The sequence below is a fragment of the Falco punctatus genome, assembly GCF_963210335.1.
Source record: "Falco punctatus genome assembly, chromosome: 1".
In the NCBI taxonomy this organism is placed as follows: domain Eukaryota; kingdom Metazoa; phylum Chordata; class Aves; order Falconiformes; family Falconidae; genus Falco; species Falco punctatus.
The window spans coordinates 44,188,713-44,203,792 of record NC_137580.1 but is presented as its reverse complement, the minus strand read 5'-3'; the positions used below and the strand labels follow the sequence as shown (position 1 = coordinate 44,203,792).

Sequence of the window (15,080 nt, the reverse complement as noted above, 5' to 3'; positions counted from 1 at the left end):
CCTGACGCGGGGCGCGCCGCGGTGGGAGGTGGTTACCCCGGCCCTGCGGGGGCGGGGGCACGAGGCAGGCCTGGGCCGCAGCGCCCCTGGCAGCGAGGGCAGGGCGGTCAGAAGCCGCCTCGGGAGCGCTCCGCCCCCGGCGCAGCGTGACCCTCGCGGGCTGCCGTACGGGCCATGGCGGCGGCGCGCGGGGCCGTGGCGGGTGGGTGGCTGCGCGGGGCTGAGGGGAGGCGGGCGGCCATCTCGGGGTGGGGGTGGGGGAGCGCCGTGAAATGGCGGCGTGGCGCGGCCTCGCCTAAGGGGTCTGGCTCTCCGCAGGGATCCTGGGCCGCTGGGCCGGCCGCTGGGCCGCCGCGGGCCGCGCTCTCCCCGGCCTCTCGGCCTGGCGCTTCGCGCAGGTGTGGGCACCGACGGCGGCCCCGCTGTGGAGACCGCGGCTGCCCGGGAGGGCCCTGTCCGCGGGAGGCACCCCCTCGCTCCTCGGCAGGTACGGTCGGCTTGTCCTTTGCAGAAAAAAAAAGTTTAAAAGGATGTTTATGGAGCCTCTGCTTCATGCGGTAGCCAGCCGGTCTGTGAGCCCCGCTGGCAGTGCTCGAAGGGGGGCACAGCATGGAGCGCGCCGTGCAGGGCCCCCCCCCGTAACCGTGTTAAAATCGGTGCCGACCTTCGCTGATGATTAATATCCTAAAAGCAATTTGTGAATGCACATAACAGCCGAGTGCTTGCTCTTGAGCTTGAGCCGCTTTTTGTTGGTGGAAAAGAGCCATTCTGTGTGGAATATAACTTGGAAATGTATTTTGACTAGTGTGTGGCGCCGCGGTTAGCGTTCGTACCTACACACTCGTCCAGTGGTGTGCTGTAATGTTACATGAGCTCTCGTTAACCTGCAAACAAGTCACAGCCACTTGTGATTTCTCTTTATGTGAGAAAAATAGTGATAACTTGAGGAAAATGTTTCATTACTGTTCTGTGTTTTTCCCTGCTTTGGGGGTGTTTTTTAGTGTCACATCTCTGCTTCCGAGTATCCTTCAACAGCCAGCAAGGACTCTCACTTACTGTAGCTTACGGAATGGAAAGAGGAAAAGCGTGAAATCTGTCGTCAAGAGGTTTCTCCGGCTGCACAATGGCCTTTGGGTTAGGAGAAAGGTAGGACTTTTTAGCGATAGCTTTACAGTCAGTGAGCTAATTGTTTTACTTCCGTTAGAGGGCAGTAGCTGGTGTGGAAGTTTAAAAAAAAAGCTCTGTAGGGACACTCATGCCTTCCTGAAAGTAGGGAGCTTGTCCTGGTTTGCTTATCAGTGAATATTACAATGAAGGGACAGAGTGTACCGTCAGCGAGTTGGCTGGAGACACAGAGCCGGGAGGAGCAGCTGATGCCCCAGGGGCTGCGCTGCCGCTCAGCGAGGCCTGGGCAGGCTGGAGAGCTGGCGGAGAGGAACCTCATGGAGTTCAGCCAAGGCCAGTGCCAGGCCCTGCCCTGGGGAGGGACAGCCCCACGCACCAGCACGGGCTGGGGCTGCCGCACCAGCACGGGCTGGGGCTGCCCTGAGGGGATCCTGCCCCTGCCCTGCCCCGGTGAGGCCGCCCGGAGTGCTGTGGCCAGGGCTGGGCTCCCCAGTTCCAGAGACAGGGAACTGCTGGGCAGGGGCCAGCACAGGGCTGCAAAGATGATGGGGGCACCTCCCTTATGAGGAAAGGCTGTGAGAGCTGGGCTTGTTTGGCCTGGAGAAGACTGAGAAGGGATCTTATCCATGTCTATAAATATCTTATGGGTGAATATCAGAGGGATGGGGCCAGGCTCTTTTCAGCGGAGCCCAGTGACAGGACAAGGGGTAAGGGGCACAAAGTGAAACACAGGAAGTTTCTTCTGAATATGAGGAAAAACATCTTTACTTTGAGGGTGACCAGAGCACTGGCACAGGCTGCCCAGAGAGGCTGTGGAGTCTCCTCTGGGGACATTCCAAACCTGCCTGGACGCAATTCTGTGCAACCTGCTTTAGCAGGCACTTGGACTAGGTGATCTCCAGAGGTCCCTTCCCACCCTGACCATTCTATGATTGCTGTATATATATATTTACAGCAACCCACTTAAAAGTCTTTTGTGTATTTTCTGACAGTCTGGTTATAAGAAGAAACTGTGGAAGAAGTCAGCATCTCAGAGGAAGCGTTTGAGAGAGCTGGTGTTGTGCACTAGAACACAATGTAAGCTCCTTGATAAAATGACCACTTCTTTCTGGAAAAGAAGAAATTGGTATGTTGATGATCCCTACCAGAAGTATCACGATCGCACAAATCTTCATATGTAGAAATCTTGGTTTCATTTTTGCATCTCTCTAGGAAAGAGGTGGTGGTGGTGTGGGGCATGGTCTTAATTTTACAACATAAATCTGTAATGCCTGTTAGTTTTCTAAATAAACATATGCATATCATCTTATCAGTACGGGTATCAATGCCCAAAATAAAGGAATACTCAAGATTATCTTCAGCTGCAATTTGTATTTCACTTGGCCGGAGGTCAAGCCGGTCACCTACATGTTCTGATATCTGTTGGTTTCCTGTGATTGCGTGTAACTTGGATGAATACAAGTCTAAACATCACTAAAAGTGAATAATTCAACATATTTAATCTTAAATTTTTTAAAAGGAACATGTTAAATAATCCTGCGATATATTTTCCTGTGTCCATACTTACTGGTAGCTCCCTCCTTGGGGAAGGGGAAAAAAAGAGAGCAGGGTCAGCTTCAGTATTGTTGCCTGTCACAGGACCAGATAAACTGTTGCCATGTCTCCATGCCAGAGAGCATAGACAAAAAACCCACCACCCAGTGTTTCATGGCTACATGCAGTTTTTATAAGTGATGTAAAAATGTATTAGCCACCAAATCACCAAATTTCACTACAGGACTCGCATTTCATATCCTGTGTTGATTTTTTAGAAGTAGAATATATTCTTTGGGTTTTACAGTACGTCCTTAAGCAGTCAATTCTGAGTATTTTCTTGTTTATTCTTTAAGCCTAACTATACCTCACGCTGCTTATCTCTGATCACACATACATATGGAACACCAAGTATTTATTTCAAGGTCCTTTTGGAGTGTACAGGCCAACTGGTCTCTGGTTTCACTAAGGGCTAGATCGGAGGTTTGCTCTAGAAGCTGATAACTTCCCCACAAGTGTGTGACAAGCAGTTGCTTCCAGCAGTAACTTCAAAACATTCACTAATAATTAATCCATTATTAAGCAGATAGTCCCTGGTTATTGGCTCTGGAGCCACCTGTATAGCGAGAGATGGTTTGCCGTACAAGGCCGTAGCATTCCAATGAATTCACCAGTTACTCAGAGTGTTCAGTAGCTGTATTTTTTTTCCAGTTCATAATACAGAAAGAAGTTATGAAGGACATGCAGCACTTGGTGAATACATCTATGTACAGTCAGCCAGAATTGAGATAAAAATAATACAGTGATCAAAGTAATTATTCTGGCCTGCCAGATACATTGAACAGACTAAAGATGTTTTCTTCTTTTTTTTTTTTCCTTTTTTTTTTTTTTTTTTAAAGAAAAGATTAAGACTTTATTCAAGCAGTATAACAAAACCAGCAAAACATCAACCTTTGGAATATTGTTGTAATGGCCATCCTTGTGAGTCATTAAGTGTACCATTCCAGCACAGATCTTTTCTACCGAGCACAGGAAAGAAATCACACAAAGTGCACAATTATGATCCTTAAATAGTTTGTCTAAACGCAAATCCCAACGTAGTGTTCTCTGCTATTTCAAATATGGTGCTAGATGCAAAATGGGTACCCGAAACGAACAGCAAAAAGGAAACTGATTAACGAGCGTTCAGTCACAAGTACAAGGGTTTCATCACGACATGAGAACACTTCAGAGAGCAGTCAAAGGCAGCAGGTTGTTTACATGAGGCCAAGGAGCATTGCATCTCTCCAAGCAGCTTTCTCCCTCTTTAATAGGAATAAATAACCCAATTCTTCTTTCCTTCCGTGCTGGGTTTGCACTTACACAATTTAGATCAGTGTGGGATTAATTCCGAGGTGACAGTGATACACATGAAGTCTCTCTTGCCTGTATTTGATGTGACCCTGATTCAGCAATTGGCGACTGCTGTAACTGCGCTGACACTGGCCCCTGCAACAAGAAATGAGGCACGGAGGGCTGCACTGAGCTGCTTTAAGCTTATTCTTTTCATAATTTAGGTGAATTTACGGTAAATTGGTGAGGTAATCGCAGGCCTGTTTACCATAGAGCATCTTCAGCTGCATTTTCCTTCCCCTCAGCCTCAATTTTACTTGCTCAAAGTAACACAAGTCTCATTTGAGCCTCGTGCTGGGTAGAGGCTGTAGTTTCTACAGCTGGCCTGTTTCTTTCAGCACCACTCTCCAGCCCACCTCTGCGGAGTCAGGAGGTGCCTGCCTGCCCTACAAGATTGATCATCGAGACCAGCAGCCCACAAGGCACCAAAACTGGGCTTTTCTTACTTAGGCCATATCTGTTGCTATTTTAAGCCATCAGCTGAAAGATTTCTTGCTTTTCAGAGGAGTATCTGCAAGCGGTTAGCTAGCTTGCCCCCTCGGCCGGAGCCGGGAGGAAGCTGAGAATCGCTCCCCATCAACGCATTCCCAAGAATCCACCATCCATCCACCCGTGCGCCCTCCCCTTGCTCCGGTCCTGCGAACCCCCGTTTGCCAGGAGGGGTCAGCATCAGCGCAGGGTGGCGAGTCGCTGAGTCGGGCTTGTTCCTTGGCGGAGGCTCAAGGGAGAAACAAACAAAAGCCTTCCTGCCTGGGGGTTATTCTGAACGAACCCAAGTGCCAAAGAGTGAAGTGACGGACTTGGGGCAACACCTGTAAACAACCTGTGTGTGGAAGATGAGGAATCAAAAGCAAATGACCGATCTCTTTGTATACAGAACACTACAGCACTAAGTGTACGTGGTTAGGCATTCACATTTCTTGTCTATCTATACACAAATATACAGCTCAGTTGATAAATTAATACATTTTTGCCAGATATGAAAAGGTTTATTTTTCTCATTTATACAGTGAATGTTTTGAGAGATATAAGGCAACTCCCTTGTCAACAATTTCACGTCAGCACTTAAGAAATGCTAAACAGTCAAGTTTACAGTAAAACAGCAGATTAGAAGCACATTTAATAATTTTAGTGAGAATCAATGTTAATACAGCATGTCTGAGAATTTGTCAGATGTTATGTAGCTCTATGTTGGGGTTTTTGGCATTATTGAGTGCAAACTTGTCAGCTTCTTTTTTATCTTATGGCAGCCCATTGCATAGCAGGGAAACAGAGCTTGCTTGCAACAGGATTTTATTTTCTGCTAACACTGCAGGCAGTTTTTCTATTTCTTTTTAACATTTGCCAAAAGAAATCAAATAAACTCTAAAGCTGCTTAAAAGTAAAACACACAAGCTTAGCTCCTCAAAGCTTTTGCTGAGTATCTTCCAAGGACTGACTCTTCTATAACTGCTATTTAGACAGGTTTGGTGGCTGGGGTTGTTTTTTTTAATTTATTTTCTGAAGACTTTTTCCTTCTTACCCATTGCAAAATATGATTGAATTAGCACATGTGAAGGAAATAAAATTCTCAGGTAATGAGGCCAAATACTGTGGCAGACACAGGAAATACCTGCTTGCTTTTTCCACTTCCTAGCCAGGTCAGATAAACATTTGTGCGTGCGCATCATTTGTTTCTCTCTTCCCCACGTATGTAAGAAGCTCTGGGGGAAAACCTCAGGGATCCAATCAGACAGGGACGGCTGGGATATCGATGCATACCCGGCAGAGAAAAGGTTTCAAAGGCCACTTCAGATTTATCTCTGAGCCTGATACACTCCAGCCAGCTGTTGGCATCCTGGACTGCTGCACCTGGATTAGCAGTACTCTTCACCATCAAGCCCATGTACTGATCCGTTAGTGACGGCATGTTCTACGTAATGCTAAACGTTTTTCTAGTCTATGTGACAGGTCTAAGAGCAAACACAAAGGGCCACGTAATTAACTTATGTGTGAATCTCACATGCTCAACACTTACAAGGGACACCAACTTGAAGCACAAATACACAAACCCTACCACATCTTCCTCTTCTTTTATGTTTCTCGTTTATATATGGATACGAATACACCACTCCATCTGGTTCTTGTGGCTCTAACCAAACTCCATGCTACAGGTGAAACTTCAGGCTTCAAATAGCGGCTGAGACCCAGCACCCTGTTCTGCTCATGCAAGTAGAACAGCAGCACCTCGCCAGGAAAGCAGGGCACTGGGACTGACACTTGCAGGCAGGGGAGAAAGGTGCGTTTTCCCCTGGAAATGCATCACTAAAGCAGTTCTAATTTCTGTTGCTGCAGCTAGTACAAGCCTGGCTTGCTCACACTTTAAAACTGGCAGTAGAACATTTGCCACAAGTGCTACAATTTAGTTCTAGCCACCATAATTTTCCACACAATACTCTTCTGGCTCAGGCTGATCAAAATTAAGACTTCCCCTTCATTACATCATTGAAATCATTTATTTTCTCTCGCACGTCTCTTCCTCGTCCTCTGTAAGTGGCTCTGTCTCTATGGTTTTTAGCATAATGATTCTCTCAGAACATGTGACTTACTTGCAGAAAGAGCAATGGAGTTGCAGCTCAGCTTTCACTATTGAATCTTGGACATTTTGTACAGTCAAAGTACTTTGACATTTGTTACATCATTCACAGTCTTGAAGAGGAAGGGAAGAAAGAGAAATCCATGGGTTCTGCAAATCCACTTCATTAATGATAAAGCCATAAATAAATACACTGTCAATGTATCATCATGAGTAACTGATTATTTTTGTTTCTGCTGTGCATTCACAGAGCTAGAGCTATGCAGACACAAATGAGAATTGGCAATGTACAGCCTTACAGGATTGGCGTGAGTGGGTGTACCCTCTGCAAACAAAACAAGGACTCTTCACCTGCAGGTGTCTGCCAGAGTGTCCTACCCATGTCACGGACAAACGCGAGAAGCATGTAACAGAAGGATACCGAGAGAGGAGAGAGAAAGGCCATGTCTACAATGCTGTACATCAAAGCACATCCATCCCACTGCTGTTTCCTACATTATTAACGAGTAGCTCTTTAAGGCAGAAGAGAGACATTCTGTGGATCTTGGTGCTATTGGCTCATTGCACTCACATTGTTTCAGTGGCAGAGGACGAGGTACTTTTCTTCCTGAAGCGAGGTCTAAGGGTCCTAGGCGGTGCCTGCAGAAAAGCAAGAGAAAACTTCGGTGGCATAATAGGAAACATTTTTTCTTTCCTTAAAACTCACCCACCTTTGTGGCACCAATCCCATTTCAGGCACGAAGTTAGGGAGAAGCAGATCTTAGCCCTGAAGATCGTTAATCAATGGCCAGGTGAGGAATAAAGCCTTTAAGAAACCTGTTGCAGTCCTTTAGTCAGGTTACACCAACACCTTTGCCTCTGGTGCTTGGTTAGAAGTGTGGCTAAAAATTGCTAATAACTAATGGTCAAAGGAGCCAGGGCCAATTGGTGCCATTTACAGCAGCTCATGGATCAAGAGAGCAAACCAGTGGCTGAAAGGCAGCTCAGGTGTCTCCCAGCCCATCCTGCACTGTCCAACCCAGACGCAGCCCCTCTGAGGGTACAGCTCATTGGGGCATTGCAAATCTGAGGGGGTCCCCGAGGTGAAACACACTGGGCCTGTAATTCTTACAAAGCAGAACTCTTAAAAGATCAGCTTCTTGCTTGGGAGACAGGCCAGACACAATCCATTGAAATTATTTTAGAAGCCAACTATCGCAATTCTTTGCAGTCAGCTGATGCAGAGAGCTTTAAAAAGAAGCCCTGAATGCCCAGGAAGGGCCAGACCAACTCCATGAAACTGGTTTACTGTGATTAACACCGTTCTCCAGATTGAGACAGACTAGCAAACAAACAAACAAAGCCCCCTAATCTGCAGCATATACTTCTCTCAGAAAACCTTTGGCATGGCATTGTGTCTTTCGAGCTTCACAAACAGAAATGGTTAGCAGATGTTGCGGAGGAGCACAAATTCTCAGTGTGGAGGCCTGTCATAGCATCATGTAACACTGCAGGGCCTGGTAAGCTGTTCTGCTCCATTTAAATAAATATCCAAAGCCTTGTTTTCTCTAACAGCATCAACCTATTTACCTGTAAGACCCTGACAGGATCTTACCATTTATAAGTGAGGACTTTGTAATTTCTATTTTATAGGACATTCAAACCCGAGGTCATGCTGTGTTTCCACATTCCTGTGATGCAGCAAGGTATAAATATTCACACAAATAAGGGACTACAGCATGGCGAGGTTTTGTTTAGATTCCATCCAAATCTCCATCTCTTTTAGCTTGCCCATGGACCAAAGTAGTTTCTCGCAAAGATGGGATTCATCCGACATCTCACTACATCTTCCAAGCCTGAAATTTTGCCCCAAGTGTCCACTGTGAATTCCCAAAAGCACAACACAGCCGGATGGGACTTTTGCACCCAGAAACGCACAGCTGGAGGAGAAGAGCTGAGGAAGAAAGCTGCTATGCATGGCAGTCAGGGATCCTGCACCACGCCAGACTCCATAGCTGCTGGCTCAGAATCACTGTCTGTAAACCAGGAGCCCTGGGATGCAGCTGGACAACCAGAGCAGTACCTCCTGCAGCTTGGGAGAAGGCTGCTCTTTGAGAAGCCAGGTGGCTTTTAAACCAAAGCAGCCATTAACTGCACAGCAAAGACTCTTAAATTAGTAATGAATAACTCAGCCTCCTTTGGGAGGCCACTAGATAGCTCTGAGAGTAGCTAGAGAGGCTGCACCTTTGTAAGTTAAGAACAGAGCAGCCCAGCTTCTGGTGAGAGCCCCCAGTTGTAGGACAACCCACCAGAAGGACATAAAACTGCTAAGCAAACCACACCGCTCCTGCTCCCTCACACTGAGCCACGGGGAGGGTAGGAGATCACCCAGCTCAGATCTGAGAGCTCCTGGCTGTGGCTCCATCCCCCCAGCCCAGATCTGGAAGGAGTCTTTGCCTACAGCATCTCCCATGGAGGTTTTATTTCCTCCACAACAAAATGTTGCTAAAATATCTTTTGGTAAACCACAGTGTGAGATCTGTGTCTCCTTTAGTTCTTTTCTTTCCATGAAGCAGCTTAAAGCATACTTGTTAATACAGTGCCTGATTCAAAAACCTATCGAAGTCATGAAGAACTGCCACTGGTCTCGGTGGGGTTTGTGTAGGTGTGAACTCAAGCGAAAGGAACTGGGCTCTGAACTGTGGCTGCTGGCTGCTCTCACCTTAACTACCCTGCCTTGGGGGTGAGAATGTATTTTCCTCTACAGACATGAAAAATCATGCTATCAAAAGCAGTTGATAGCCAAATCTTGTACCCAAATACCTCCAAATTAGCACATGATTTAGAGCTCGATCCAAGTTTTGCAATTCAGATCCAACTCTGAAGCCCTGTGTAACTATTATCTCCACAGGCACTAATTCAGACTTCTTTCAGGAAATGCACACATGCAGGAAAGTGAGCAAACCCATATCAAGACCCACTCTTGAAAGACCAGAAATGTATTGTTTGGACTCGGTGTTTTTAGACCAAAGAGAGATATTCATTCAGTTGAAGAGTCAAGTAATATCAGAAGGAGGAGCCTTGACAGTATGGAAGTACCTCAAGGGGTTGATCCTTCTTTTTGGGCCTTTTGTTCATGAATGCACAATCCATTGAATCGTTCTCTTCATCATCTGAGAATACAGAGCCTTTTGTTTCACAGTTTGCCTCAGGTGTTTTTTCATACTTACTGTCCACACCTATTTAACACAGCCATTTACAGTCTAAACGTGAAGACAAAGGATGAGGAAATCAGCGATGGTTTGATTCACACTCTGCCAAATGCCACCTCACTGCAAAGCCATGCATCTTCCAGGGATTAATAGTCAGAAGGTTCACACATCACACTCCAGTAATAGCAGCTGTGGGGTTAGAAATCAAAAAGCTCTTGTTTATGAAGCCATTATAAGCTCTACTTAGACTATTTTACATGGAATTGTGACTAAATTCACAGCCTGACATTCTGGAGGTTGACTCTGAAAAGGTGGGTTTTTTTTTATTTGGCTCAGCAATAAATAAAATAGCTGATTTCTTGAATTGCTGATTCTGTCTATAGTTCCTGCATCTACTGCTTCCAGGAGTGTCTTTGAGAAGTCACCAAATCAATGTTGAAGCCCTCTGGTCAGTATAGAGAGCTGCCTAGGATGCAGAAATGTGAAGCACAGCAGCACTAATAAACTTGAAGCTGAGAGAGCTCAAGCCAAGCACAGCCTGAGATCCACTGAAGTTAACCAAAAGCTTCACGAACCATTGAATGGACCCTGAGCAAGGTGTGCTGCTGCAAGACCAGAGCAGGGAAAAAGTCTCTTTTCTGTCATCTGGAGTAAATCTTACGGAGCATTAACTCCACTGATGGATCTGAAGGCAGATTATGGCCCCATGACTACAGACCACTAACGCCTGCTTGGTGGTTCTTACCCTTGTAACTGACAGCATCATCTTTGTGGGGCTGGTCATGTTGCACAACACAACCCATTTGCTGCCTTCAATCCAGACAGCGAAGCAAGATGGTATTTTTAATGGACAGTCCAAAGCAAGAGGTACAGAAGAAGACACCCAGCTTGACCAAGCTTCCTGCATCTCCACAGTTTCTTACCAGCAGGGCTGGAGCTTTCTCTGTTTCACTGATAGTTAGGCTCTTTTCATTCTGAAACATGTCAGGAGTGGAAGTGCTTGCTGTTTAGATAGCATTAATCACAATTATTTGGCTCTATATTTAGACTGCTGTATGAACATACATAGAAATAATGCTCCATGCCTCTTGTCTCAGTCTGACTGTAAGACTGCTGGACCAAAGACTAAAACCCAAAGTCTAAAGCCAAAGAGGATTCTTAAACATCTAATACTTATTAATCCATTTAGATTCTTAAAAGCACAAAAGAACTGAATTCTCCAACAGCTCTTTCAGATGGGTAAGAGAGACAAAGGGGAAGTGCTTTGGCCACAGCAACACCACGAGTCATGAGCAGGTCACTGGGGCTCTCTCCAGTGCCAAATTAAAGTCAGCAGCTGAACGCTCTCAGCCCACAGGATATGGCTGCTGCTCAAGAGAGCGGTGAGCACCATCCCCGGGCCACTGACCCTGTGTTTCTACCCCTTTATCATTATTTGCGTGGGCAGGCTGGAAGACACCATCGCAGGTTTCCAGGAAGAGCTGGAAGTTGACTTTTTTCCCAGCTGTATGGAAAATGCTGACAGTTACGTTGCAGAAAGGCCCAGGATAATGCTGAATTGGGTTTTTTCTATGTATGATCACAGCATTAAGACTACACTGTGGGGAGAATTAAATGTTCTCTAGACCACATGGCAAAACACTACAGGAACATTTTATTTTAATTACTATCTTAACCTTCCACTTGGGAAGTGAGCTACCCAGGAGGAGCCTAGCTTAGGTCATCTTGGATGTGGAAGCCGGCCCTTGGTGCCACTCTAAGCCAAGAAATAATGGAGTCAAGTTTGTTTTAAATGCTGTTTGTTCAGCAAAGCCTGAACCAAGCATGCCCAAATCTGCAGCCTGGAGGCCAAGTACTGCCCCCAACACCAATTCAAATGGCTGCTCCCAGCTGTCCTCTTCTCCAGAGGTCCCTCAGATGTGGACTGCAGGTTGGACTTCAGGGAGTTTGTTTCCAGACAGTAAAAATAGGTCAGGTCTGCTTTCAACTGCCTCACTGAAGTTTGCATAGCAGCCCAACACACCTCCAGCCATGTGCTGCTGCAAGGAGACAAGGGCTTTCCCCAGGGAAAAGAGGACCTTGAATGGGACAGGATGGAGGGGTGTTGGAGAACCAGAACTCAGTGACCAGAGTGCAGAGACACTGCTGAAGCCGAGAGCATACAGGATCAGGCAAATGTGCCCTGCTCCCGTTCATCTACAGCCAGCAGCTATTCTGCTGCAAAAGGAGACAGAAGGAACTCTCAGCCCTGACAACAGAGTACATTGCTTTTTGCATTCTTCTTCTCTCTCTTAAACTGGGTACTGGGAGAAAGACAGGCAGCTCTGCCACCCGTGTCATCTGTCTCCGTGGCAGGCACAGCAGAGGCACAGCCTCCTGCAGCCTCTTTCATTCTTTCCACCAGCCTGAGCGCCACATCCATGTCCTGGAGCTGCTTCCATGAAGATCAAGAGAGCTCAGCCTCCAAGCTCACGCATACTGCTTTGAAACCCACCGCAGAAAGATCTAAACTCCACCAGAAGTTGGGCTGACACCCTCTTCTCCCCTGCCTCATCTCATTGTGAACGAAGCACTGAAAACCAGCCAAATGGGAACCACTTTTGCTTCAGCCTCACTGAACTGGAAAAGGGAAGAAGTGGATTTATCCCAGGCCTCTCCACTACATTTCTGACCATTGATGACAGCAGATCTTGAATACACAGGGCCCTTTCTTTAAGAGCAGGAGCAAGAAGGGAGGACTCCCTGCCCATCCTGCCTCAGGGAGGACATCTGTATTGTGGGCAATCCCAACCTTGTGCTGATCTAGAGTGGCAGACTTTGTCCCATGTTTGTGGAAGCATCACACTGTTGTGGGACTGGAGGCAACTCATCTCCAAGGGCTGGCTGCTGCGTGAGCACCAGCTCTGAAGTTTGTTGTTTTTTTTCTGAATAGGGTGATGACAGGATAAAAACCTACTTTTCCTCCACCAAGAGAGTGATTCCTCTGCAGGAGAAAATGTAAAACAAGGGACTAACCAGAATAATAAGCACACATGTGAGGAATTAGTGAGAATGGATGGGTTCTGGGACACCAAGGTTTGTTTCTGGTGAAGGTAAAGACTGAGGAGCAAAACATGTCACAACTGGCACATGCTTCTTGAGGACAGCACTTGGCCTCAGGTGACCTCCTGTGTGTTTCTAACAGCCATCTTTAGGGTATGAGGCTGTGGGGCCTCAGTACACTATCAGATGTCCCCAGAGTGGCAGAGCCAGCAGTGTGTGCTGCTCCAGGGAAGCAGCTGACAGCCCCAGAGACTGTCACAGCCAGGAGGTAGCACGGACCACATACCAGACAACTCTCCTGGCTCTCTCATCTTTGGGAAACTCTCACTCCCCATCTCAGAGCAGGCTGTGTTTTGAAGGTCTCCACCTGTTATGGTTATGGTTCCACACTTCTGCATGGAGGGGCAGAATCGCTGCAGAAGCGGGAAATCCACTGGTGTGCCAGGATGAAAGCTGCAGCTGCCTCCTGCAAATGTCTTTTCAGCATCCAGACCAGATTACACTCCTCTCTTCACTAAGGCAAGACAGAATCTGACTGTAAACAGTCTAAGGAAATGGACCCCTTAATTCCAGTTCCTATAATTCTATTCTAATTCCTTCAAAGGGAAACAATATAACACATTGCGTGGGAAGCCCTGAAGCTGGGCTTATTTAAAGTTAAAGTAGACATCCAAGTGTTCTGCAGAGTTGGGATCTAAGCTATTAAATACACAACAGGAAAAAAAACAGGATAGACAAGGGAATATAGGGCCAGACTGTCATCATCCTTAATCTCTATGATTCTACAAGGGCTAAGAAATCTCACTTGCAAAACTCTTTCTACAGCAACAAATGGGATTCAGTAGCATGCTGGGTTTTTTTAGCAATTGCTTTGATTCAGACTCTGGTCTATGCTGCTGTGTAAACCTGGAGTAATTCCTATGGATTTTCATGAGTACAACAGGGTCAGGACCTGGCCCACTCTAAATACAGATGAGCAAATGACTTTGATCTAGATTCTCTGAAAAATGTGGGCACATAGGTACAGTTACAGTGAGAATCAGGCACCCCAATACCTTTGAGAGAAGCTGGGCTCCCCTTATTTTGCTGGGCACAATACTTCTTCCTCCCACCACTGTAATTCCTTGGGAGCAATGGGGAAAACCACAGTCACAGACTGCACAAGCCAGGAACAAAGTATTGTATTATTGTAAAGGAAGATAAAGTCACTCCAAAGCTAAGCCTTTCCAGGGGATAATTCACATAAAGAGGTTTGCACACAACTTAATAGGAGCACGAGAAAAGATATTTATTATACGATGGTGATCAGCTTCTTGTCCCTGCAACAAAGATAAATTTGCCATCATTTCCAAAAGACATTGACCAAAGTCATGTACTTCCCCAACAGTTTTCATTGCCAAACCAAGAAGTTAGGAGCAGCCAACTCCACCAGCACACACTGCCTGGAGCCACAAAACAGAGGCAGACAGCCTTTCCAAAGCTGGAGTCAAGTGCAACCAAAGCAAACAAGTCTAATCATATCAACAAAGTCATCCGTTAATGAAAACACATCCCACAAATGATTAAGTTGTTAAGTGCCAGTCTATTCCAAACACCTCAGAACAAAACTCATGCAATCTGTAACACTTACATCAGCATCCCATAATATTTACATAGAGAAAAGGAAAGAATAAACTGTTAGGGGAAAACATTTGGGTGTAGAGGGGGAAGGAACATTGTTTCAGAACACAGAAATCTTCATCTTTGCTTTCATAATATCTGTGGTTCAACTGGAATTTATTAAACAACAATTAATGTTTTAACTTCCTGTTGATAAAATGCAAATATACTTAAAGAACCTACTGATCTTCTATGAAAATATTTCCTTCCCTGAAATAACCAATAAGTATGAAAGTATTTTTAAATACCCAGACAAACTCCCAAACTGCCACTGAGAGGTACCACTGCAAAGTGATGCAAATCATCCCTGTAAAAATTTGATTCAACATTTAGTAAAGGGAAGTTTTAAGGAACAAAATGCCTAGAGCAACAGAAAGTTGTCATTTGTTCTTTAAGTTCAATGAAAGAAATGTAAAAAAAAAATCCCCAGAACAAGAGCTGGAAGTGAAACTGGCTAAGAACAAAAATGAAACAACCTACACCACTGAACTGAATTAGTTTCAGAGATATGTGAACAGCCTCCTTGATGCAAAGTCAATTAGTTTTTTAGGAGAACTTTCCAC

The 15,080-nt window shown here is 45.9% G+C and overlaps 2 protein-coding genes across 8 annotated transcripts in view; one reads left to right on the top strand and one right to left on the bottom strand.

Moving 5' to 3' along the window:
- The first annotated feature begins 44 nt into the window (after nucleotides 1-44).
- Nucleotides 45-2,479, top strand: MRPL35 (mitochondrial ribosomal protein L35). Its single transcript, XM_080400772.1, has 4 exons — nucleotides 45-202; nucleotides 319-487; nucleotides 1,002-1,146; nucleotides 2,118-2,479. Exons 1-4 carry the CDS (start codon nucleotides 175-177, stop codon nucleotides 2,304-2,306), a joined length of 531 nt encoding a protein of 176 aa, XP_080256898.1. The 5' UTR covers nucleotides 45-174; the 3' UTR covers nucleotides 2,307-2,479.
- Nucleotides 2,480-3,336: 857 nt separating this feature from the next.
- REEP1 (receptor accessory protein 1) overlaps nucleotides 3,337-15,080 on the bottom strand; it is a 71,037-nt gene continuing 59,293 nt past the window's right edge. For all 7 annotated transcript variants that reach the window (XM_080400411.1, XM_080400412.1, XM_080400413.1 and 4 more), the window contains 2 exons: nucleotides 9,704-9,843; nucleotides 3,337-7,264 (listed from right to left, as the gene is read on the bottom strand). In XM_080400411.1, coding sequence (XP_080256537.1) covers nucleotides 7,193-7,264; nucleotides 9,704-9,843 — 212 coding nt within the window. In that variant the 3' untranslated portion in view covers nucleotides 3,337-7,192. The remainder of the gene's footprint in view (nucleotides 7,265-9,703; nucleotides 9,844-15,080) is intronic.

Bases quoted from the DNA above. Each gene is read 5' to 3' on its own strand.
- MRPL35 (XM_080400772.1), top strand. From the start codon at position 175: ATGGCGGCGGCGCGCGGGGCCGTGGCGG. The intron at 488-1,001 runs GTACGGTCGGCT...GGTGTTTTTTAG, and splicing joins ACCCCCTCGCTCCTCGGCAG to TGTCACATCTCTGCTTCCGA. The intron at 1,147-2,117 runs GTAGGACTTTTT...ATTTTCTGACAG, and splicing joins GCCTTTGGGTTAGGAGAAAG to TCTGGTTATAAGAAGAAACT.